This window comes from Felis catus, chromosome D4 (genome assembly GCF_018350175.1).
Source record: "Felis catus isolate Fca126 chromosome D4, F.catus_Fca126_mat1.0, whole genome shotgun sequence".
NCBI lineage: Eukaryota > Metazoa > Chordata > Mammalia > Carnivora > Felidae > Felis > Felis catus.
In genome coordinates, this window is record NC_058380.1 from 38531599 (window position 1) to 38557413 (window position 25815).

The 25815-nt window shown below is 39.3% G+C and overlaps 1 protein-coding gene across 13 annotated transcripts in view; it reads right to left on the bottom strand.

The window, feature by feature from the left end:
• The window catches only part of MPDZ (multiple PDZ domain crumbs cell polarity complex component), a 162940-nt gene that overhangs the window by 22354 nt on the left and 114771 nt on the right, over positions 1 to 25815 (bottom strand). For 5 of the 13 annotated variants that reach the window (XM_045043577.1, XM_045043574.1, XM_045043584.1 and 2 more), the window contains 9 exons: positions 21387 to 21564; positions 18189 to 18299; positions 13567 to 13665; positions 12753 to 12824; positions 10356 to 10518; positions 8347 to 8543; positions 7129 to 7220; positions 6818 to 6908; positions 4782 to 4862 (listed from right to left, as the gene is read on the bottom strand). In XM_045043577.1, coding sequence (XP_044899512.1) covers positions 4782 to 4862; positions 6818 to 6908; positions 7129 to 7220; positions 8347 to 8543; positions 10356 to 10518; positions 12753 to 12824; positions 13567 to 13665; positions 18189 to 18299; positions 21387 to 21564 — 1084 coding nt within the window. The remainder of the gene's footprint in view (positions 1 to 4781; positions 4863 to 6817; positions 6909 to 7128; positions 7221 to 8346; positions 8544 to 10355; positions 10519 to 12752; positions 12825 to 13566; positions 13666 to 18188; positions 18300 to 21386; positions 21565 to 25815) is intronic. The other 8 variants (XM_045043576.1, XM_045043575.1, XM_045043582.1 and 5 more) reach the window with 5 other exon arrangements.

Here is a 25815-nt window from a genome sequence, read left to right on the forward strand (position 1 = left end):
TGAGCCAGTTATTAAAACACCACCATACAGAGAAGGTGAAACAAATTAAGGGACCAAATTATTTATGGAGCAACAGTTGTATAATTAAACAGCTAGAAAAGAGTGAACAAGAATTAAAAGTGCAACAAAGCTAAACTCCTATTATTGTCAGGAGAGCTATTTTGAAGTTGGAACATTCCCCCCAAAATTCTCAATGCTATTTGAAGACTTTTAGCCTATAAAACTGTGTGGACACGAAACCTATCTCTGACAACCATGTAAGGTTGTCACCTGCTTTGATGTATAGGTACTTTCCTAGGACAATGTGTACTAAAAAATCAGTCTTTCTTTAATCAAAAATATTTTGTCTGATAAAGTGAACTGGCATTTCAGTCAACACTAAGGGTTCAGATTATATACATTATAAACTTTGTTTATACTTCTATTTTCTCACTTCAAAAGGGGGGGATTAACAAGAAAAAAAAGATAATCAACCTGTCTCAAGTGTTTAAGAAGTCAAAACAGAACTAGAAATGACCTGTTACTACAATTTCTGTTTTGAAACTAACAAAAACTATTCTCCCCTCCTTGTACTCTTCAAGTACACTTGACATCTTTCCTTTGTGCACACGTGGCATGTAAGCATCCGTGCATTCCTCCTTCTTGCATACTTGGCATGAACTATGGTACCCCATACTATATAACCCCCCACTTGTGATGGGAGAAAAAGTATGGCAGTTTCTTCCTTTTTAACGTGTTTGCAATATAGACGTACAGAAAATTTACCCACATGAATGTTTACTGCAAGAGACATGCTCTTGAGCTATGATTCGTTAAATGACAAATAAATGAAGATATTACTAGTAAGCATTACATAGGCCAAAATGTTGAAGGGGTATGTCAAAATAAACAGGCATTAGATTAAACTAGGTCTTGAGTTATCCAGGGTGTAGATAAGCTAAAAGAAAGCAGAAGGGCATCCCAAGTGCAGAGGCAAGGAGGGATGAATTCTCAAAATAAATCTCCATGGGCTCTTGATACAAGTCAGTCTGAATGAAGTAGAAGACTCATAAGACACAGGTCTTTTGGAAAGGTGAATGGGCCCTGGTTGCAAGTTGAAACAAGGAATGGCAAATGTAAGACTAGAGTTTAAGTTCTAGCGGTAGGTACCATTTTGAGTTATGGGAACTGTTACAAGTGGGAAAAGCCAAACCAATCGCACAGGGTTGCTGAGAAGTACAGAACACAGTGCACGTGTGACTTTACCTTTAATTTTTTTCAAATAAATGTAATTTTTCAAAATACTGGGAGTATAAAGGACACAGAACTGCAGATGACATATGAATGCTAGAAGATTGGTTAATTCTCCCTTCTTTGCTTTCTTGCATTTTCTTCCCAGAGTCGACTAATAATGGGGTTCAGAGTGGACAGGCTTATACCATATGCCGTCTCTTAACATGTCATTTTTAGCAAGGGCTTCCTCCAAGGCTACATTCTGTGGAGCATTCGGAACCTCATGGTTAAAATATTAACTTGCAAATAATAACTCAAACTGTGCCAAGTGTAAAGGCCGCTTTAGGCAAACAGGCTTGGGTGACGGAATGTAGAAAGAGCCCACAGCGACCCCCTGGCTGAATACAGGCAGGCTCATCAGGTGACCCCCCACTCAAAATATCCACAGGCCCTAACTAACCAATAGGCTACTTATAACCAGGCACAGTTACCAAAACAGGGAAAATTCCATTTGTTGCCTTACCTCCTCACCTTCTCACTTTAACTATGGCCCCCAGTCCCTCCCTGGTTGCAGACAGCCTCTCCTTTGCTGTCCTGCCTACTGCTCCCCTGCGGCGTGTTCAGTAAATTTCTATCTTCCTTGTTCTACTACAAGTAAATGCTTTTACCACCTGTGCCATTGGCTTCCACCAGATCGTCACCCCACATGTGGGGGCCCCCATATGATCAGGAGACACATCACATTTACACACCACGCTAAGTGCTTTATACAAATTCTTTTGTTTAATCTTTACAAAAATACTTCCAATATAAAGGTATTATTATTTCCCTATACTGTAGGTAAGGAAACTGAGGCCCAGAAAAGCCAAGTGGCTCCAAAAGCCCATATTTTTTTTTTAATTTTTTTTCAATGTTTATTTATTTTTGGGACAGAGAGAGACAGAGCATGAACGGGGGAGGGGCAGAGAGAGAGAGGGAGACACAGAATCGGAAACAGGCTCCAGGCTCTGAGCCATCAGCCCAGAGCCCAACGCGGGGCTTGAACTCACGGACTGCGAGATCGTGACCTGGCTGAAGTCGGACGCTTAACCGACAGCGCCACCCAGGCGCCCCAAAAGCCCACATTTTAAGTCATAGTTGATTGTTTCTTCTGTCAGCTGATCTTAAAAGATCCTTGAATATTCCCCTTTATTCACTTTGGCTTTCATCAATAAACACATTTCAGTTACCGAGCTTTAGATGTGTTTGAAATCGACATATAATCAGAAGCTTTCTGTGGGCAATAAAATCTGACATTCTTCCGAGTTCTTAGGTTTCCCCCACAGCAACTATTTCAGAAAGGGAAGTGTACATGTTAGACAACTGCTGAATAAATCAGCAGTAGGCTAAAGACAGAGAATAGCTCTTAAGCTGCTATAGAATGAGGGCAGCTTGTCCATTAGCTTGAAGAATCTCAGAAGTAACCCCTGAAACAAGCAGCCCCATCTACAGAAGAGGAGAGCGGGGACCAGTGATATCAAGCTTCCAAGTGATTTATGGGAGATCACTCAGAAGGGCTTCTGACAAAGCAGGCCTCTGTCCACCCCACTGCTGAATGCCAGGTCAAGAGACTTTATCTGTCTGGGAATGGAAGTCCTTGAAAGATTCTGAACAGGGGATCAGGACGATTAAACATCTAAAGAACACCTTCATCAGGCAGCCTGAGGCAGGAGGAGAAAGCATCACAAAAAAACAGTGCCAACAAGCAGTTAGACATCTCCCTCTCTGCCAGCTTATTCCTTCCTAATAACAATAAAAACAACAACAACAACAACAACAACAACAACAACAACAAAAACAGGCAGTGTTGATGTATGTGTGCAAGGTTCTAGACTCTTCACACAACATACATTTCATTCCCAGTACAACTCTATGAGGCGAGCACTACCATCATCTCCATTTGGTAGAGGGGAAGTTTTCCAGATTAAGAACCCTATCCAAGGTCCCAGCCTGTAAGAGGCAAAAGAGGGCTCCGACTCGGAAGGTTTGGCTCTAAATCTGCCTGTTCAGCTGCTACTGGGTTCTGTTCCTTATTCATCTGTTTAGCTGGGTCATTCCCCCAACACTTCCTGGGTACTCATATTCTAAACCCTCGGTAAATAAATTAAATCAGTGCCATGAAAGGTACTTGTAAAAAATATATATTATTTTGGGCTTTTCTAAAGATACGATAAACCTGTATTTTAAAAAAAAAGCACATAGTATAATGAATCCAGCCTACATTTAAATGCTTCATAACTAACAAATTGTAGGGAAATAACGGCACTGTTAAATACTATAAATTCTGACACTTCAGGATTTGGGAGGAAAAGGAAACTCAATCTGAAACCAGCAGGAGAGAAAGAAAGGTATCCTCTCTCTTACATGGCAACAGAGCAAGGGGTTCCTGAAGTGTATGAACTTCTCAGTAGAAAAGGCAAAAACTTTAATGACTTGATGTACTTCTCCTTCTACCAGGAGACACATTGTGCATAATAATGACTTCTTCTACGTGTACTGTAAATGACGGGACCAGGGCAATCCATTTTGCTCATGGTTATTTATTGAAAAAAAGAAACAAAATCAAGAGCCACAGTCTTCCTCCACCCCACCCCTCGCAAATACTTAACAAAGACTGGCTGTGTGCCAGGCATTATGCCAACTCCTTACACACAACTTATTTAACCTCTAAAACTAGGTCAAAGGTGATAGTATCATCTCCAATTTACTGGTGAGAAAACGGAGGCAAAGGAAGATCGCGTAATGTGTCAGGTGTGTACCTGACGAAGCAAGGATTGAAGGTGGACAGACAGACTCTGGAGCCCAGGCGGTAAGCATCACACTGCCCTGCCTCATCGCTGAAGACTGGCGTATGGACCACTTCTCTTCTTTCTGCCCATGGCGAATATCCCACCGCCCCGCCGCCTTCCCCTTCTCCCTGAGCACCCCAGGGCTCTGTGTTCTCCTTCACCTACTGCCTGCCTGTATTCCAGCATGAGCCCGCAGCACCTGAAAGCATTTCTAGGTTTCTGTTCAGGAAACCACTTCTTTGAAGTGGTCATTTGAACTGAAGGTTCAGATCTTTTCAAAAGTAAATACTTCGCTGATGTTTATCAGTGAAACTTCTAGTAATTGGAGCTTTCGGTTTTATGAAGCACAAAGACTATAACTTGTTTCTTTATTCTTTTTATTTCCTCCACAGCAGGTCTTTGGTGAATGTATCAGAGCAGAGACTGCTAACCGTCATGCTGGGAGATAATCCTAAAGGCAGGAAAAGCTTAGTCCCTGCTAAAGTATCAATTAACACGGTAATTCTCAAACTTCCGTGTGCGCCGGAATCGCCAAGAAGGCTTATAAAAATCCAAACCTCGGTCCACCCCCAGGGTTTCTCATTCCATAGGTGTGGGCGGGCCCAAGCGGCCGCATTTCTAACAGGATCCCAGGTGATGCTGATGCTGCTGGTCTAGACAGCACACTTCTGACGGCCAGTAAATTAGACCACTGGTGTGAAGGTGCTCACACCTTTTCATTCCAACGCAAAGCAGACTTACCTTGGGAAGCTCCAGATGCTGCACGTTTGTGAATGAACAGAGGTCCACAGGTGCCTCAGAAGTAGTCACACTTGGTTCGGTCTGACACAGGGAAAGAACGGCAAAATAGACAACCGAGTGTTATGTATTTTTGCTTAATAAGGGCCACTTCATCAAAATTGTTTCACGTATTAGAATTCGTTATTATTCTAACATTTCATGACGTTTATGAACATTAGACTCTCTTCAAAATACTAAGAAGGCGTGATTAGACAGCAATTGTTTTAGACCACAAATCGTTTTAGGCACAAAGCGGCTCTCAAGACTGCCTGCGTTTCCTCTCAGTGAAATCTAACAGCGACCCAGCTACCAAGTGGCGAAACTCGCTTTTTAAACACAGAACACGAGCAGAGGCGCCATTCACTCCTTTTCACTCTGTTAGTCATCAAGCTTCCTAAGGGATATATGCAGCACCATTCACATGAAAATAAAATTTTCTCCTTTCTAATCTTGAGAAATCACTCGCTCGGTGCACCACTGTGAATGACTTCCCAGTTCACCAGAACGAGCGGCCTGCATCAGGTACCAACGCGCCCAGTGTTTGTACGCTCCTTTAGGGGACAGTGTTTCCATATCTGCACCTTCTTCCACCACGATCATCACGGCTTCTCTCATTTTATGCTCTTCATTCTCTATGCCTCCTTTCACTCATCCTAAACAAGTATTGGAAGCTTTACCACATCAGAACTCCCACCAAAAACTCCAAATTCTAGACTCACCATCTGGCCACTGCCTTCTCTTCCCTAATTTTTAAGCCACCATTTGCTCTCCCAAAAAACACCAGTAATCACCTGGCTACCAGGTCCAATGGACTCTCTTTAGTCATCTCCCATTTGACCTCTTTGCCACACTCAAGACTGGAGAATGTACCCTTTGGCTGCTATGCAACATGCCTGCTGGTCCTTCTTCATTACCTCTGAGCACTCTTTGTTAGGCTTCCTCCTTATTGCTATTAAATAATTCTGACCTTGGCCTTCTTCTTCTTTCTAAGTGTTTTCTGTACATAAGAGCCTCAGCTCCTGTGGCTAACAAATGACAAATCTGCATCTAAGGGAATTCCTCTCTAAACTCTAGACGCAGTGTCCCCATGTACACTTCTCCCGGGCTCTTCAACAGGCACTTCGTTCTCAAGCAGCCTCAAATAGAATGTTTTCCACTTTTACAGCTATCTGCTTTTTAATATTCTTTTTGGTAAAAGTCAGCCATCCACCAAGTCACCAAGTGAGCCAACCCAAACCTTGCTACATCTTGTCTGTGTCCTTCACCAGCCCATTTCCAGCCCCCAAAGCAGCACCAGACACAAGGCAGATACTCAGCAAGTGCTTGTTGGACAAACAGATCGTCAACCACTCACTGTTCCTCACTGAGTACATTTAGTCAGGGATAAGGTGACACTAAGGTGGATCCTAAACTTCTGACATAACCATTTCTTTCTTTTCTTCTTCTTCTTCTTCCTCCCCCTCCCTTCCCCCCTCCTCCTCCTCTTAAGTTTATCATCTCTTCCCTGCAACCTCTGATTTTTCTCTGTGCCATTCCCAAAGAAGTATTTCAAAATACAATTCTTACTGAGGTCCCCAAGGCCTCAAAGACAAAGTTTCCATCGTGAGTCCCATGGTCTGACCCTATCTCCTCTCTCTCAGTGACCCTTTCCTCACCAGGAACCCACTCCCCTGCTCCCACTATTCAGTGATGCCCTGTGATTTACATTCCTTGCATCAGCCAGAGTCCACACGCCATTCCTCAGTGCATGCCCTCAGTTTGGAAGGTTTTTGCCCCCCCACATCTTCTACTTCCGACATACACTTCATGTGTCACTTCCCCTAGGGGGTCATTGTCTCTCTCCAGAAGGAGACTTGACAACTTTTTCTACTTTCGTTATTCCCCGTGCAGACGCCACTAGTGGCCTCCACATAAGCAGTGTGCCTATTTACAGGAGTGTTTCTTGTACTAAGCTATAAACTCCTTGGGGGCCAATACCCAATACAGAAAATACATACCTCCTTATTCTGAGAATTCTCTGAGGTAGAAGGCAAAGGTTCTACTGTATTTCCAGGACATACAGCCATCTGACTCACCGCATCTTTATTTCTAAAAGAAAGAGTATTGACCTATCATAGCATAATGATTCATATTATATTCATTCTTTTACTTGAGGACTCAGAAGGATTATTAGAGAAAATTCTGCAACCTCAAAGACTTTGGACTTTAACACTCATACATTTATAAATGTCTTATTTTCATTCAAAAGAACTCTGAATTGAAAGCCTAATCAAAAATACTTAGTACACCAGAAAAAGAAAGTGCTTACCTGATAAAAATTATTTTTACTTTAGAAGGGGCACATTTAATGATTGAAGAAGCATTCTGATGACTTCTTCCATATAAAATTTGACCATTGATCTATGAGAAACAAATAGCATTAATTGAGCCTGAAATTTTAATTTTGCTCATTTCTTATCACCTTATCTAGCTAATATACAGGTCATTTTTTTTCTTCCTATAAAATATTATATGTATGTCTCTTCCAAGAACATGAACCTAACTCTGAAGGAGAGTAAAGAAAAGCTCATGTTTGAAGCTGACGTTACGATGACGTGTGTATAGTGTGATCCCCATAGACAACAGAGGCAGCACTTGGACTGTAAAAAAAAAGCACAGCAAGCTTCCTGGAGGGCACTGGGGTTCCAGCATGTTCTGTCAAAGCAAGGGCTCTCCTGGAAGCACTAGTGACCTCCGCAGATCATCAAGGGAAGTCCCTGTGGTCGCAGATCTTAGTCTCAAGAATCAGGACCTGGGATGGGCCGCTGGGAGAAGCACTCCAGCAGACCAGGGATTTGGGAAGCAGAACGGGCCCAAGCAGAACAGTACCTAATGGAAACTTCCCGTCATCTAGTCACTTAGCCCCTGCTGACTGAGCCTTCCTGGCCAAGGGAGAAGCACAGGAGTGCAAGGAAGAGTATTAAGGCAATATAAAGACACGTGGATCCCAGCCTCCAGGAGGCAAGGACAAACAAAACAAGCACATGTGATTCTAAACACTATAAAGTCTGGTCCAGAAATTTATTTGGTTTGGAGGGCTGAGTTATTGTTTTTGTTATTTAGCCTTAACCTTGACCCCACCTCACCCGACCCCTATCGCTTCTACCATTAGGAATTCAACTTCCAGAACGTCCAGTGGGTCAATCTCATTACTAAGGAGTGATTGGTCGTTTGGCTTTTCAAAAGCTCCTAATAAAAATGCAGCACACAAAAAAATGTTTTTGAAGTGTGATCTTTATTACTGTCTTGGGGCAAAAATTGTTTCTGGTGCGACACAGTCACAACCTTTTAATGGAAGTTAATGGGAACATGGACTCTACTTAGCAGAGATTTGGTTTAGAGCCAAACTTGCTGCAGCACATCTATTTTATTAGGCAAGCAACAGTTTTCTCAGTCACCATATGAGGCCTGGGTGGATTTTCTGGAAACTGATGACTCCAGTGCACCAATTCAGCAATGAATTCAGCATTTTCCATTAAGAACTTACCTCTAGAAGCTCGTCTGCAATCTGCAGTCGACCATCTTTCCCAGCTGCTCCATTTGGATCGATCCCCACTATAAAGACACTCATCCTGGATCGGTCTTTGTTTCCAGCAAGACTTAGACCCAAACCACTACGACCTTTCTCCAGTTCAATCATATGGAGCTCTCCTGTTAGGGTTCCATAACGCTCTCTGATATTTTCTACGCACAACAAAACAACAACAACAATAACAAATTATAGGTTAATTCACAGCCAGATGTTTTACTATGGAGGGTCATCTGGCTTCAAAAGAGCATTACTTGGACCAAAATGTAAATCCTTGGCAGTTAAGGAAAGCTAAGAAAAATCTGGTCCCCTAGGCGTCAAGACTGGGTTCCTGGAGTACCCAAACTCTGAGGAATTTCTTTGCATCTAGTGTGCAGACAGTATCATGTCTAATTAATCAGTTCATCTGGGTGATCAGGCCCAAGAGATTCATTATTAACCAACTCTCAAAAGACTCTGATTAAAACAAAGCACTAGTTTATCATTCACAGAGAAGAGAACATTCTTCTCAGTGAAGGATTTATCTTCACTGATCAGTGGAGACATCTCTCTCATAGAAAAACTGGCCTATGTGTGTCACACCATGTTGGGCAGCTGCTTGGTACATACACGCAGAATAAAGAGGATGCATTGTCTTATTGCACAGAGCCATTAGGCCAGGACAAATCAATGTACCCGTCTCAGATTTAGGACCCATGTCCTCACTAGATGAGACCATTCAACTCTCCCATCCCACATGTTCAAGAGGTACAATTTATTCTTGAATCTGAGAGGGCAAGGCTACATGGAGGTGCCCTAGGCCACAGGCCCAGATGAACAACCAGCCAGGAGCCAACACAGATTTCTAGCCATGCAAGTGAGCTACCCTTAAGGCCCAGTCCAGCTGAGCCCAGTCGACCACAACACCACAACACAGTAATAAACTGTTTCCTTAAGCCCTTAAGTATTGGGGTAGCTTGTGACATGATATTCCTTTTCATGTTTTCTTCAGAGTATATTCTGGCCACCTCAACGGATTAGCAATATACTCTTATTTTATTGAAAACAGACTTAGAAAACTGCAAACTTTACAAATCTTCTCTTAGAAAATGTTACTACACAGCTGATGTCTTGCATTCCATATTGATTCTTACCTGCGCCAACTTCATAAACTGCCATTTCCTGATTCCTTCTAGAATCCAGCGGCACAAAGTTTATACCCTGTGCTTCCTAAAAGCATATACCACGGCTTTCTTAAAGGAATTATATTTTTTAAAACAGAACTTCTTAAAGCACTGATACATGAGTAACTTTTCACTAAATGTTTAATATTTCCTTATAAAAAGGCTTCTTTCATTATAAAAACAAACACCCCAATGATCCTAAGAATAGCTGCCTTTGAATGCTTCCTGTGCTTCAGACATTGTGGTTTGCACTCCTCAGACATTATCAAATTTGATGTTAGCAACCTGAGGTGAGGACTGAATTTTCAAAAGAGATATAGCCACTGGGCAAAAACTTAGAGGCAGTTAAACAACTTGCCAAAGGCCCCAAGTTTTTATCTCAACACATACTACGCTACCACCCTAGGCAAGACAATACCAGAGTTCAAGGCAAAATATGAACAGCAACCAGACTTTACAATGAGGAATGTGAGGTCTGGAGAGGGGCAATGACTTGTTCAAGACCACAAGGTGGCGGATCCTGTCCTAGGTTCTGAGAGAGTGCCCTGCCCTCTTTAATGCTCACACAAATGGCAAAATGGGCTTAGCAGGAACGTTCGGTTAGAGGAAAGGAAGAATATGATTTCATGCTTTGGGAATGTGGGCTGTATCCAGGCAAAACAAACAGTATTTTTTCCAAACAAAATTGCAGTATATATAACTAAAGCTGAAACATACTTATCCACCCAGGGCATAAGCCTTGAGAAACCCAGAGCTACTTTAATGTCGCTATTATAACTGAATGCATCACAAAAGACAACTTACTCCAGCTGTAACCAAACTCATCCTCTTTGTCCACATCTTCTGAGACTTTGCTTGTGGATGACTGTGTATGATCACCGCTCATTTCTTTAGACGCTGAAGAAGGGGGTGGAGGCACACTGCACAATGGAGCCTTTTCCGGCTCTGATTCTGACTGACTGGGTGCCTGCGGGAACAAGAAGAATACAGTGGGCATGTGCAGTCTAAGGAAGACCAACTTAAGTAAAAGAAATGAAAGTATCATGTCAAAAACGGGCTTTAAAATATCTAACACATGTATAATCAAAAAATGTATATACAATGGTAGACAGGATTCAGGTAAAGTTTAAATATAGTAAAAAATAGCGTAATATATAATAAAAAAGTATAATCCATTAAACTATTATTTGGTATTTTAGGCCAATGATTTTTTTCAGTTTGAAGGCTTAAATGACAAGATAGAAAAAAACTGTGCAAACTTCCCCTTTTGGAAAAAAATTCTCATTCAAAAGTTTTCATAAATATGCAGGGGTCTAGGCGAGATTTTGTGTGTCTGGAAAAGTCTTCCAAGAAATTGGAAAAAAAAATGAACAAATAACTTAATCAAACAATGAAAGGCGTTCAAAGGCTGGCAGTCAGACTATATATAAAGAATTCTTCACCGCTACCTGAATCCTCTCTCCAAATGACTCTCTTAACAAACCCATGAAAATGAGCATCACACATGCAGGCTCATCTACCAGGGGAGCTGGTTTGTTAGCACAGAGCGCACAGACTCAGATCTGAGGAGCAGGTTTTAAGGGACGGCCCCATCATTTTCTTGCCAAGGGAGTTCACAAGGTAAGTGAGAAAACACAAGAGACCACTTCATACAAACCCAGAGTACGGCATACTTGCTGTCACTTGGGGCTATCGGTCCTACTTCAAAAAAAGGGCTTGGTATCAAGCTCTTATATTGCAGATTATCAAATAGAATATTAGAGTTGGGAAGGCCCATAAGTCACTGAGCTCATTTTACTCATTTTGCAGATGAAAGACCTGAGGCCATGAGATGATGTTGTTCAAAATCACACCGGTACTAGATTTCTTTTAGTTCTTAATCCAATGCACTTTCCATTATGCCGTGCTGTCTCCTCCAACTTCCATAGCTAGTACCTAATCCAACGCTCAGAGACACCCACTTAAAGTTCTAACCGTGGTATGAAGCTGTCCCTGATGCCTTGAATCAACATTTTTCCTATTCTTATTTTACCTTTTTTTTCATACAAAAATCCCTCTGATATACCTCATTTTATATGTGTGGATCTGGAAAAAGATTTTGATGAAAAAAAAAAAAACTTCCTATAGAACACATCAGATGATAAGCATGCACAAATAGTTAGAAATTGTTAACTCGTGTCAAGAACCAGAATACCACAAAAGACACCTAATACTACAACTATATAGCACTGAAGGTGATCTTTCTTTGTTGATTCAGAAACCACGTTAGGATGCTAAGCTGCCCCAAAATGAACCTAATAAATATCAATTACTATTTTTCTGGCAAAGTAACAGAGAGCTCATTGGTAGAGACTTATAGGCAATAGATTTTCAAGTGACAGAATCTACTGTGTTCAAATGTTTGGTTTACACACAGCTGGCCACCCAGACAAAAACTACCACTGCAAACAAAACCTTTGTTATCTTCCCAAATACTGTGCCATAAAACCCTCAAATCAGCAATGTACAAATAAAAATGTCCAGCAAACAAACAAGGTTCATTTAACATACTAAGGTAGGGGCGGCAGGGGAGGCAGGGAGTGGGGGAGGGGGGAGTATGGAATTTACTTTTTTTCTGGTTAAAATAAAAACAACTTCTCTATAACAAGAGAGAATATTAGCAAGGATAGGTTAAGCCCATTTGGTTTTTAAAAAGGGGGACAAAATCTGATTTAAATCTCCCTTAATTTTAATAAATTTATGGATGCAAACGTTATAGATCTTGCTGCATATCTTTCCTGAGCTGTTATTTTACTTAAAAATAACAAAATCTGCCTAAAACACTGTTTAGGAACTGACTTAGGCACACCATTTTCATACCGTGAGTAAACTAAAGCGGTGGGTCCTCACATTACTGACTCATCCTAAAGGGAATACAAGCCTGTTATTTATATTTACTAAAGGGGCAAGCGATTAGGTGTTCTATTTTACTACTCCCGAAAACCCTCCTTCTTAATGAGACCATGTAATTAGCTTGTGGTTGACACTTAAGATTTATTAACGAAAATACAATTCCTTAACAGAGATTGTTTAGCCTTCATTGGCAAAAAATGCAAAGTGCACTTGAGATCACTCCATGCCATGTATGCACACAAGTGTAACACACACATAGCACACGGTAACACACCTACTTACTCATGAAAATTTCACACTGAGACAAACCTTAAATGGTGTGGGAGCAAAAGGGTTAGTTGGGGAACAACGGAAGATAACTCTACTTGAATTCTGTAATTCCTATAGTAACAGAAAACATATTCCTTCAGATACAACATCTTTGGTTATCCATATTACAATAACATGAAAACCCAATGAATATTCATAAAATGCTTCCTGAAACTGTTGAGAGCTTTCTTCCTTATCATGATCAAATTATCATATAGAGATTCTTGTAAGTAAGTTTTTGTTTCAATTCTGGGTTTATAATTTCATCAGAATATGAGACTATCCAAGTATAGGTTTACAAGCATTGAAACAGGGGCATGTTTCCTCATTCAGGCATTTATATGGACACACTTTATGAATATTCAACATACTCCTGCATACACGCAATTATTTGTGGAGTGATTAACTTACAGAAGGGCTTTTTTAGGACCACCTTGTAGAAGTCTGAGAAGGATTTAAATCAATACAAGGCTTTAAATAAATTATGTGTGAAAGTACTTCATACATTTGGCAACTAACAAAAATTCAAATATCAGAAAATTTAACTCACACCAAAATATAGGACAGGCACTGGACTCACGATTCTCCCTTACTGTTCAGAAGGGCCATCTAATTTCAGCTATAAAAATGAATATGCTCCGGCAAAAAAAAATGTGCTTATGAAAGGATCTGCATGCCCACTCCAAACACACAGTTTTGCCTTTTTTTTTTTTCCCTGCCCCAATTTAGTAAACAGTGAACTAGGACAAAGGCACAACAAAGAACGAAACATTTGCAAAAGGCAACGAATGGCAAGACAATGGCATTATCCAACCTTGTCAGCGTTGAACTGAAGAGAATCAGCAAATGGGTTAGTGCTGCTGAAGTTGTACTTAGGGTAAAGGTTGTGCGGCAAGGAAGACAAAGGGGATTTCTAAAAGGAAACATAAGAGGCGCTGAGCGCAAAAGAAATATATTTAAAACAACTCAAGTTTTAAGAACAAAGTACTGATTTAAATAACAGTGTGAAATTACTAGATCCAGTCAGATCTAGTCATTAAGAGCAACATCGTATTAAACAGTCTAGAACTAAAGGTTAACCTCTAGCGATCTGATCTACACCTCGACCTAAATCTGGCCACGAACTACGTAGGATATGAGTTGGTGAAACTGATACCACATTTCTTTTATTTTCACTGTCACAGACAGATGCATATACACGTTGCCCAATCTATATATTCATGTATGTCCCATGCATATCAGTAAACAGGTTTCAAGACGAAAACCATAAATGTTTTTTGTTTACGTTTAAAAGCAAAGTATGCTTCTATTGTAAAACAAAAAAGGAACAGTCTATCTGCTGCAGAATGCAAATTAAACATTTGTCTGCTAGTTCACTGGTAACCTTCATGATTCTTTTATCTTGTTTCCCAGGAAGGAAAATTTTCAAACTTAGATTGGATATTAAGGTTACATCAGGTCAATAGGATTTTTCCCTTTAAAAAGGGAAATCAACAATTTTAAATAAATGAACCACCCTACAGTGGTGTTCTTTATTTCTGCCCTGTTCTTTTTTTTTTGTGGAGGTAGAAACATTGATTTTTAAAGTTTCCTATAAAAGTTCCCATATGAGAGGGAATTTATGAGGCTATGCATATACTGAAGTCCTGCCTTAGAGTGTTTCTCACAGATTTTGTGGCTTGCTTGAGATACTCCCTGAGCTAGGACTACTGGAGTTGAATATATGTATTAAAGGCAGGATGACTGCCAGATAGAATTTAGCATTTTCATAGTTTAAAAAAAATGAAAGTAATTTCCTTAGCACAATAAATTCTTCTTCTTTTCATACCCGCTATCTTCTTCTTTTATTGACTGTATCTTTCAGGGGAAATTGCAGACATTTAAAATTCATTTTGGCTCCAATTAAATGTTTGTGTTACTTCTGTCTATAAAAAAGCCCTACTGGCAAGCATCAAGAGTAGGGAGAGGTTGTCATGTGACGCCACCCTGTACGGGAGAATACTCTGGAAAGGCTCTATCCTCAGTACGCCTGTACTAAAGCTTATGCCACATTACCCTTTCAATCTGCTCTTCCTGCAATGTTTTTCCTACAGAGGGAAGATGGGAAAAAGAAATGGGCACAATGACATTTCTGCTCATCTCAACTTTCTCTCTGCTTTTCAGTTTAAATGTCAACTCCTGCTTTACAAAAGAAAAGATCACGAATGCCAAGGAACGCGACCGTTTATTAAGGGTGAGAGAAATGACTAGGCAGAGATTAAAATCATATTCTAGGCAAAATAATTCCATGCTATGGAAGGTGGAAATTATATCTGATCCTCATACATGGAATTTTTGGGTTTTAAAGTTCCTTTATAATTCTATAGAATAATAAAAAAAAAACATAATGGTAAGAAATGGAATATTTAATGAGAGCTCTCCTTTCCTGTTTTGCTTTTTTTTTTTTTTTAATTTGCAGCTCCTACATAGGATTAGAATTTGGCCCTGATAGCAGAGTATAAAGTACAGCATGAGTACAGCAAATGGAGTGGCAGATCTATTACTATGAAGATATTTATAGGAACAGGCCATATTCTTTATTAAAAAATCAATGATGAAACTTCTACTTATAGTTCGAAGGGCTGATAAAAACGAAAATGTCATTAACTAAGACAAAGCATAGGAAAGACAAAACCATTCTCTAGTCCATATTAACAGGGTCTGTCCACCCTTTGGTATGACCATGTGGTCCAACGGATGGAACTGTCAGTAATAATAAGTACAGAATATATTATTAATTATCATGAGGATTATTATCATCATTCTCAGTTCTGGGAAATTCTGATTCTTGAATAGTCTAGGTGCCAAAGAGATTGAATATCTTTTCATCCTATGTACAGGATTTTTTTTGAAGTTTTATTGTATCTGCAAAGAAAACATTTTCCATTAAGAGAGTCTTCTGTATTGGTGATTTTTTTTTCCCTTTAGATTACTGGAAACATGATTATTTCCACAAGGAAGTAAACCACTGAAAATAGACCTCATTTTAAATGCAAAAGTGATTCTGATTTCCCAAAGCTGAATGCGTATGAAGAGGAGGAAAAATATCTTTCCCCTATTCATCTGAAGTTCTCAGCTCGATCTCTGTAATAAAAAATGGGATTAACAAGAGAAAAGTACTTATGTTGATTTAATGTTAACTTTCACATGACACAGAGCCTTCATTAGATAATGAAGAACTGAAGCAATAGTTAGACTTGAGGTTTTTTACAGGAGGTTTGCTTAAGAGTGGGAAGTCATGGAAAATATGATGGGACAAAAGAGTATGAACACAGTAGGGAAACTGAGGAAAACTTAGGAAGGTCTCTTCGTTCAGATTCTTCCCAGTGTCCCTCTGTCTTTGGAGGCAGGGATGTTCCTTTCCTCCAGGTATGGGGAGGGCGCCTCTCAGAGGAAGGTTTTAAGACCTGCATCAGGGGAGAAGGGGGAGGTCTGAGTCCTTCCAGCACCTGCCTTTTCCTAAATTCCTTTGGCTTAAAATATTCAGTATTCTCTATTTTGGGGTAGCATACTCTGAATGCTGTCACACATAACTTGACTAAACATGTCACTCTAAGAAAGATTTATCCTGGAGTAATTGCTATAAAATCAAGAGTCATTATACCTCAGATAACAAAATAGTGGTATTTTCCAGGTGTATGAGAAAATATCTTCCCAGCTCATTAGAAACTGTGACCAGCATTGAAAGAAATGTCTGCAGTTTAAGTTTTTAAAACTAATATGAAGAATCCTATTCAGCAGTTTACAGTACTGTCCTGCATGATATGCAACTTGGAAATTAAAAATAAAACAAAGGAATAAAACCTACCCACGTACAAAAAAAAATGGTTTTAACTTAAACAGCCATTTGCCAACATCATCATTCTGTATCTACATTGGACACGACAAATGGAAACAAATGTGGAAAGATTTGTAGTTATTTAAACAAACTGAATACCATTTGAAGAGAATTGCAGCATGGTGCAGCCCTACCATTTGGCAGATTTTCTCATCTGAATGGGCAATTATTACCTAACAATAAACAACGGAATGATTAAAAACTGCAGATGTGAAGATAACTGCTCACATGAAGAATGACTAAATTCATTTCTTACAGTAAGCCCAGACCAGAGCTACACCTGTCTTGACAACAGAAGGACCGACAGGATAAATCTGGTCACTTCGAATTCCACTGCACAGAATACTGGCGAGTCACTTTTGCTGACCTCATCTACGGAGCTGCCTGCTACTCTCTTTCCATCATTTGAGCACTGACTTCTTGTATTCTTGATTTTAAAGTTATAAAATAATTGCCTATTTTAAGTTTTAGAAGGTTCTTTTAACTTCCCTCACATATGTTGACATTTTTCTTTTAAATAAAGCTAATTAATGAGCAGGTATTTGAAAGATAACCAGTATGGCAGGGTCTTTTTGGGTTTTGTTTTCTTTTTACTAAAATCCAGAAGTTAGAACCTCTGTGAACTTCAGAACATTTAGGAAGCTCCTGAAATGATACGCAAACTTTTCAGTGAATACGTGTATGGCTCTGAAGAACTTTCCAAGGGGTATGGTTAAGAACTGCTGCACATGAAAATAAGCTTTTTCAGTGAGACCTAAAGAAGGAATAGCTAAAAAAAAACAGTTGTAAACTCTTGGCATCGTTTTCCTCTTCGGAATCGTTAGGGCATATCAAATCCACAAAGCCTTGCTTTGTCTCTTCTCCATCAACAACATTCATTAAATTCATTCATCCTACTTTCTCGAATATTTCTTCAAGCCATTTTACCTGTCAGGACTGATGGTAAAATGGGTCAGTAGGTTTTTGTCTGCCAGGGATGAAGACCTTTACAGTGACTATGGCTGGGAAGCTTCAGTTATGAAATCACTAGTGTATAAACACACAGCTTAAATTTCCACTGTGTAGAATGTTCAGTGGGACAGACAAATACACTCAAGATGACTCACAGGTGATCACGGGATTGCATCAGCTAGAAATTCTGTCTAGAAAGTAAGTGTAGAAAGAAAATGTAATCTCTCGGGCTTCTCAGGGACTCCACCAGAGGTCAGACATTATTAAGTTAAACGATTGTATCACGTTCCTCTTAACAACTTATATATTTTGTGACTATGGTGAATACTAACAATTATCCATCTAGACACCGATGGCCATCAATGAATCCTACTTCTCTGTGTCTTCAATGGGCTTCCAGTGTTTATTAAACATGGCAGAAGGGATTTCCAGGATAACTCAATTAAAAACAAAAACAAAAACAAAAACAAAACAATATAAATTTTAACAAGTCTCCTGAGATTTCAACACTGGCTATCTGCTCTTAGAGACAACTTGGCCCTTGTTACATTAGCTTCCAAGTTGAACACTGTTTGGGTTTGCCTACCTTGCCCTTTTTGTTTGCTTACCCTTGGTCTGTTTATAATGCTCTGTACCATAAAGACTACGGGGTTGCCTGCTTTCCGAATGGCTTCCACAGCTTGTTCATGGCTTGCATCTCTGAGGTCCATTCCATCCACCTGCAATGGAAGGCCTCAGCTTAACATTTCAAGAAGCTATAGAACAACAGAACAATTTGTGGATCTGGAGTTTTGAGGATCCTGGGTGAGGCTCCTGGAAACTCTGTTTCAGAATCAAAAATTACGGTGACTACTTTTGAGGCTCCAGAACTCTTAATTTGTCCAGGAGACTTGTGGTCCCTTTTTTTGGACACAGATTTCTGTCTCCAATAATCAACTAAAATAATAATCAGTTGAAATGAAGGCTCTGCTTCTGCTTTCCTTACACTATCAGCTGTTCCCTTAAATTAGGAAATCAACATCATTAAAGAAATCATATGAGGGATCTGTCCCGCAGCACTGTCTTCATCAGGAAAATCACTGTACACATTTGCTTCCGATTCATTATAGATTAGTTTGGGAAATGGGTGGGCGATGCTTTGTGTGTTTCTCTCTGTATACAGACGCTTGAAGTTAAAAACAAAAGTCTGATGTTCGGAAAAATCGGGTTATGACAAGATTAGTTTTGCAAAAGAATCTTTGTAGTAGATGTGACAGGAGCTGGAAGCCAAGAAATTGTGCTTGTTAGTAATTCTTATATAAATAGCTTGAAAATGAAAGTTATTTTGTAACCTTTTTTTGACCATGGAATGGCTGGGGGATGATCAGGTCAGCTTATGCACTGAATAGGAAGGAGAATAGTTTGAAAGGCCAAATGCTAATCCTGCCAGGTTAAAACTATAGGATACTGTTATCATTTTATCATTTCCAATTACCACAATATGGTATATGCAACAAAATAGCAAAATTGGAGTAGGCACAATTCTGGAAAAGAAAATTAATTATTCGATCTCTGCATAGGACATTATCACCTTTAAAAGAAGTACATGCATTTAATTGAAAACCTCCCTCAGGTTGATACTTAGATAATCTATTACATCTTTCAGTGCGTATTAAAAATGGCTTTCATTTTTGTAGAATAAAAGTTAGTGTTCACATCCACTAAATATTCCATCTGTGGATGTTTACCAGGACGTTACAGATCTTTGCTCAAGTCCAAAGAACTCTATACTTAGAATGGAATAGTGTGCAGGTCTCTACTCGTCTAGTCTAAATACATTTTTAGACACTTGGCAGAGACATGTTTTAGAATCTCCAGGATCCCAGAGGCCTAAGGCTTTCTTATTTACTAGAAAAGCCCCTGGACATAAGAGCCTTCAACAAACTAGTGCTAAAACGCATATAGTATTTTACCACACACAGAAACATACATTCTTTTCAATTTGAAAGGGATGCTTTAACTCCCTCAATACATTTAAACAACATTTTGGTACAAACCATAATCAGTCCTTTCTAGAAATAATTATAAATGTTTCCTTACTTTTTAGCCTTAGGTCAAAGGTATTTAATAGTGAATTATCCATAAAATAAACTGCCCTGTGATAATCTGAAATTGGGAACTTTAGATAGTGTTCTAGCTAAAAAAGAGTTCTTTAAAAAGGTGCTCTGGGCCTGCCTGGGTGGCTCAGTCTGTTAAATGTCCAACTCTTGATTTTGGCTAAGGTCATGATCTCATGGTTCATGAGTTTGAGCCTGCACTGGGCTCTGTGCTGACAGCATGGAGCCTGCTTGGGATTCTTTCTTTCCCTCTCTCTCTGCCCCTCCCCTCATTCATGCACGTGCACTCTCTCTCAAAACAAATAAGTAAACATTTCTTTTAAAAAGGGGCGAAGATATCACCTAATGAAAGGCAAGGATACAGGAAGAGAGAAAAAGCCCATTATTGTTCCTTATAAATGGTTGGAAGAAAAAAACAAAACAAAACAAAAGAGACATGACCCTTGTCCTCCCATGTCTCAATCTTCCTCCCTCTTTAGCTCTCACAGACAATCAATCAGTAAAGGACTAAATAAATAAATCCTGAAACTGTTCATTTTAAAGTTGTGGTTAATATGTTATCATCTTTTTCTACACAATTAATGCATTTTAATGTATTATTAATTATTAATTAATTAGTTATATGGATTTAGAAAATGAGAGACAATCACTTGTGTAAAGTAAATATAATGGTCCTTATAATAATAAAGTGATTGGTTTCTACTGGGAAGTTGTCTCTTATTCTACTCAATAAATCCTGACAATTTAGTAAATCTGGGTCAGGTACCCTCCCTCCACCCTCTTAACTAAAACTACACTTACCCTGATCAAGTAATTTATCACACTGTTCTGAAGTGACTTGATTACTTGTTAAGTCTGTCACACTTGACAGGCAGGCATGGTGCCTTGTTTACTGCAGAATGCCCAGAGCCTGTCGTAGCATCTGGAATGCAACAGCTGTTCCAGGAATATTTGCTGAGTAAATGAGTAGTGACCAAGGAAGAAAAGTCTATTTAACATATTATACTTTGTTTTGAATTAAGAGATTAGCAACCATTTGACCAAATACTTCTCTTGCTCATAACAAAGTTACACATACGTGAGTGTGTAAATACACACACACACACACACACACACACACACACACACACACACCCCTCAGTGATAAATGGGCACAGCACTGAGAAGTAGGAGGAAAATCTGAGCCTGGATTGTGGGGGTGGGGCATTTATATAAAAGGTTACCAGGGTGATTAGCATAAAAGATTTACCAAAGAGACTCACTTGGAAAACAATCTTATCCAACGAAGTTAATCTACAATGAAATGATCGTGACAAAGCATTTCTTGAAATAAAATCTCACTGGAGAGCTTATTATGATGTACACATTCTGTACATGTATACATAATTTCAAACAATTCAATTTTTCCCCAAGAAATTTGCTTTGTTCTTTCAAACAGAACTTCATTATTTTAAATCAGGGCCAATGTTTTTAAAAATAGTTGATGATACCTCCAAACACCAGTGTCTGAATCAAGATATATAATCTGTCACCATGCTCTAAAGAGAAAAATTACAGATGAAATGGGACATATGAGAGAGAGACGCCTCCACCACAAGCACATCTGACTTTCATGTTGGGTCGAGTGAGCAGTGTAAAGACAACGATTCCCTTAGTAAAAAGGATGGAAGAGGGAGGGAACTTTGGCACAGAAAGCTCACTAGAGGATACCTCTACTATTCTATCTCCAGGTTTCAAGGTTCCATTTGTGCCAGCTGGACTATCTTCAAGAACATGTTTGATGAAAATGCCCCTCATCACTTCACCGTTGCTTAGACGACTCCCCATGCCTCGTCCACCAACAATGCTGATGCCCAAGGATTTGCTTGGTTCTCTCCAAAGTTCAACCCTATAAAGATAAATAAAATTGTAAACCCTTATAAGAAAGCTTAGAGAGAGAAGTCTCACAACACTGGGCTTTGCAATGATTTTTGGATATGACTCCAAAGTCCCAAGCAACAAACGACAAGACAGACAAACTGGACTTCAAAAAAATAAAAAAAAACAACTTGTGTTAATCAAAAAATACTACCAATAAAGTAAAAAGGAAACACACAGATTGGGAGAAAATACTTGCAAATCACTCTTTAGATAGGGATTGATATCTAGAATTCTTAGAGAACACCAAAACATAACAACAAAAAATTAAGCCATCGGGTTAGTTAAGCATCAGGTCATGATCTCCAGCTGGTGAGTTCAAGCCCTGTGTCCAGCTCTCTGTTGACAGCTCAGAGCCTGGAGCCTGCTTCTCATTCTGTGTCTTCCTCTCTCTCTCTGCCCTTCCCCCACTCACACTCTCGCTTTCTCTCTCTCTCTCAAAAATAAGCATTAAAATAAAAAAAATTAAAAAATTAAGCCGTCTGATTAAAAAATGGACAAAGGAATTAAACAGACTTTTCCCCAAAAATGATATACAAATGGCCCAAAAGCTCATGAAAGATGCTCAACATCACTGATCATTAGGGAAATGCAAATCAAAACCACAGTGTGATACCACCTCACACCCACTGGGATGGCTATTATCAAGAAACAAACAAACAACAAACAAACAAACAAAGAGAGAAAGGAAGTGTTGGCAAGGAGCAATTGGATCCTTCTGTGCTGTTGGTAGAATGTAAAATGTTGCAGTCACTATGGAAAACAGTATGGAAGGATCAAAGGATGACAGCTTTTCCTCTAAGATCAGGACAAGACAAAGGCATCCACTTTCACCACACCTGTTCAACATATTGCTGGAAACCCCAGCTAGTGCAATCAGGCAAGAAAAATATTCAGAAGGTATCAGAATTGGAAAGGAAGAACTAAAATCGTCTCTATGGAGATGACATAATTTTCTATACATAAATCAAAAATAATCAAAACACTGTTAAATCTAATCAATGAATTCAGTAAAGTTGTGGGATACAAAATTAACATACAGAAATAAGTAACATCTCTATATACTGACAACAAAATTTCTGGAAAAAAATAATTGATCTCATTTACAGTAGCACCAAAAATAATAAAATAGTAATACATTTAAGGACTTGACATTTCTCTACTCTGAAAACAACAAGACATTCACAAAATAAACCAAAGAAGACACAGATAAATGGAAAGGTATCCTGTGTCATGGGTTGGAAGAATATTGCTAAAATGTGAATACTAACAAAAAACATCTATAGATTCAATGCAATTCCTATCAAGATTCCAATGGCATTTTTTACAGAAATAGAAAAAAAAAAAAAACCTCCTCTAGAATTTATATGGAATCACAAAAGACTCCATCTAAATAGTCAACGAAAGCCTGAGGAGAAAAGAACAAAGCAGGAGGCATCACACTTCCTGATTTCAAGCTGTACTTATAAAGTTACAGTCATTCAAAACAGTATAGTTCTGGCATAAAAACAGTCACATAGACCAGTGAAACAGAATCAAGAGCCCAGAAATAAACACAAGAATATATAAGAAGGTCAACTAATATTTGACAAGGAGGCAAGAATACTCAATGGAGAGAAGAAAGTCTCTTCAATAAATGGTGCCAGGATAATGGAATATTTACATGTAAAAGAACTGAAAGGGGTTCGTATTTTATACCACACACAAAAATTAACTTGAAATGGATCAAGGATTTAAACGTAAGGCTTGAAACCTATTGTGATAATCTTTCGAGGACACATATAAAATCAAGCCATCATGCTATTTGCCTTAAACTTATACAGTGATGTACGTTCAATTACTTCTCAGTAAGACTGGGGGAAAAGAAACAAGAATGGTGATTGCTAGCAAATGGGGGTAGGCAGAAATGGGGAGTTATTTAACAGGTACACATTTTCAGTTTTGTAAGACGATTTAAGTTCTGGAGATAGATGGTAGTGATGGCTATGCAGCAATGGGAATGTTCTTAATGCCAGTGATTTGCACACTTAAAAAATGGTTCATATGGTCACAAATTGTAACAAAATTTTTAAAAACTCAGTGTAATGTAAGTTAATGTAATGTAATTTTAAAAACTCAATGTAATGTAATGTAAGTTAATTTTTGCCAATTTATGAAATTTTGCCAATTTAAGGTTTTACCATAGTGAAACAAAACCATTTTATTAAACACTTTCTCAATTATATGTTTTATAGGGTCTGATAAACACTAATGCCATTCTGAAGCTGATTTGTTACAAGTAAATGCTGGACTCACACTCCTGGCTGGGACACAGACCAATGTAAAAGTACCATTTTCCAGGAGCTCTAATACTGCAGACATTAAGAAACCAAGAAATTCAGCTACCCCTGAACAGATGGTAGCTTCTACACTTGGCAATCAAATCAAGGAAAAGAACATTCCTGCACACTCTATGTCAGAAGCTTCTCTCTGTAGAAATCCTCCTTGCCAGGGTAGACCTGGTACCTAACAGTCCGGGCATGAAAAGCAGTGGCTGACAATATCCTACGTGATTTGATCCCACACCGCCGCCCTAAATTCCTCTCCCACAATTCTGCTTTCCTCTCTATACTCCAGCTACCCCAGCATCTTCTTGTTGTTCCTTAAGTAGGTCAGGCACGCTCTCTGCTCTGGGGCCTTGGTGCTTGCCACCTCCCCTGCTTGAGTGCACTTCCCCTACCCCCATAATAAACACAGGAACTTGTACTTAGTGACTGCATATAGCTCTAAGAGCTATGAATGCACTAAATTTATGTCTTACGAAAAGGCTGGGGGATAAGAACAAGGTGATTTGCAGTGAGGTAGGTGTCTGGCTGGGAGGAGGAACAAGCAGCTCAGGGTGTTGGAAAAAAAGCAGAGAAACCTAGCAGAGAGCTCTGAGATAACGCAGTCTGCTCCGTGCTACAGGATGGGAGACAACGTTGGGCATTAAATAAGAAAACAAAGCATGGTCCAAACATGGCCTTAATTTGAGGAGCTTTGAGGAGTGTCCAGAGGAGAGGAAAGACTGGAGTGTGGACTCCCGTGTAGTGAGGGAGGTCCCAGTAAGAAAAGGCTGGGTATGAAGGAGTACCATGGGTGGAGGGAGAGGACAGCTCCTGGCCAGATGAAGGCAGATGAAGTCAGCATTTTTTTTTTTTTATTAGAAATCTATAATCCTAGAGACCTAACTATTTAGTTCGAAAGGATGTTATCAGGTTCCTGAATCTTAATAATATGTGTATAAATGGTTTAAACTGGTTAAAATCCTAGTCCTCATATTCTTTCACTGTGGGAATTCTGTGAAAGACAAGAACCAAAACTCTTTCTTGTTTCTTAAAGCAATTCCTAAGATAAAATGGCAAAGTAAAGATGTCGGTAAATTTAGCCATTTGTAGGGAGACATTTAAGAATTCAGAATACGTATGTAGGACTCCTTAACCCTTCTCTTAAAAAGGAAAAAAATAAAGCAAAGAAAGAAAATGTCTCCTAGGGTTCTTTGTAGTTAGTGTGAATTGGGGAGACCGATTCTTAGAATTTCTCAAACAATAAAAATAGCATCAGGAAACACTTATTAAGAGCTTATCATGTGCTCAGCATTATTCTCTAGATGAGTTTGTTTACTTTCATTCATTTCACAAAGGGAAGAGGCTCAGAGAAGTTAAACAACCTTTGGAAAATAGCACTGTATGTCCACATAGGGTCTGGCAGATAGTAAAGTGTTTTCAAATACAACATATTTGCTAGGAGAAAGGCCGTAACTCCTTAAAACACTGGGGAAGATAACAAGGACCGAGCTGCCGAATGACCAGAGCAAGGAACCAGACTCGTTATTCACTGAACAGGACATGGTAAAACATTCCGTGGACAGAAAAAAGGAGATGTGTAAAAGAAAAATGTTACAGAACATGTTCAGACTCAGTTGAACGGAATAATGGCAGCCTTCCTTGAGACCAATACACAGGTTTGCGGAGAATGAAATTCAGAAAAGCAAAAGTAAAAGAGCTCCGAGGCCAGGCTGCCTGAGCTCTGAACCGACTCCCTCTTTTCAAGTCCCAGTTTTTTGCTCCTTAACAGTTGTGTGACCCTCTGCAACTTATTTAGTCTCTCTTTTACCCTTCCTCAGCCGGGAAATGGATCCAGTGAGTCTCTCTATGTCAATTACTGTGAGGACCAGATTAATGAAGGTATGCAAAATGCAAAA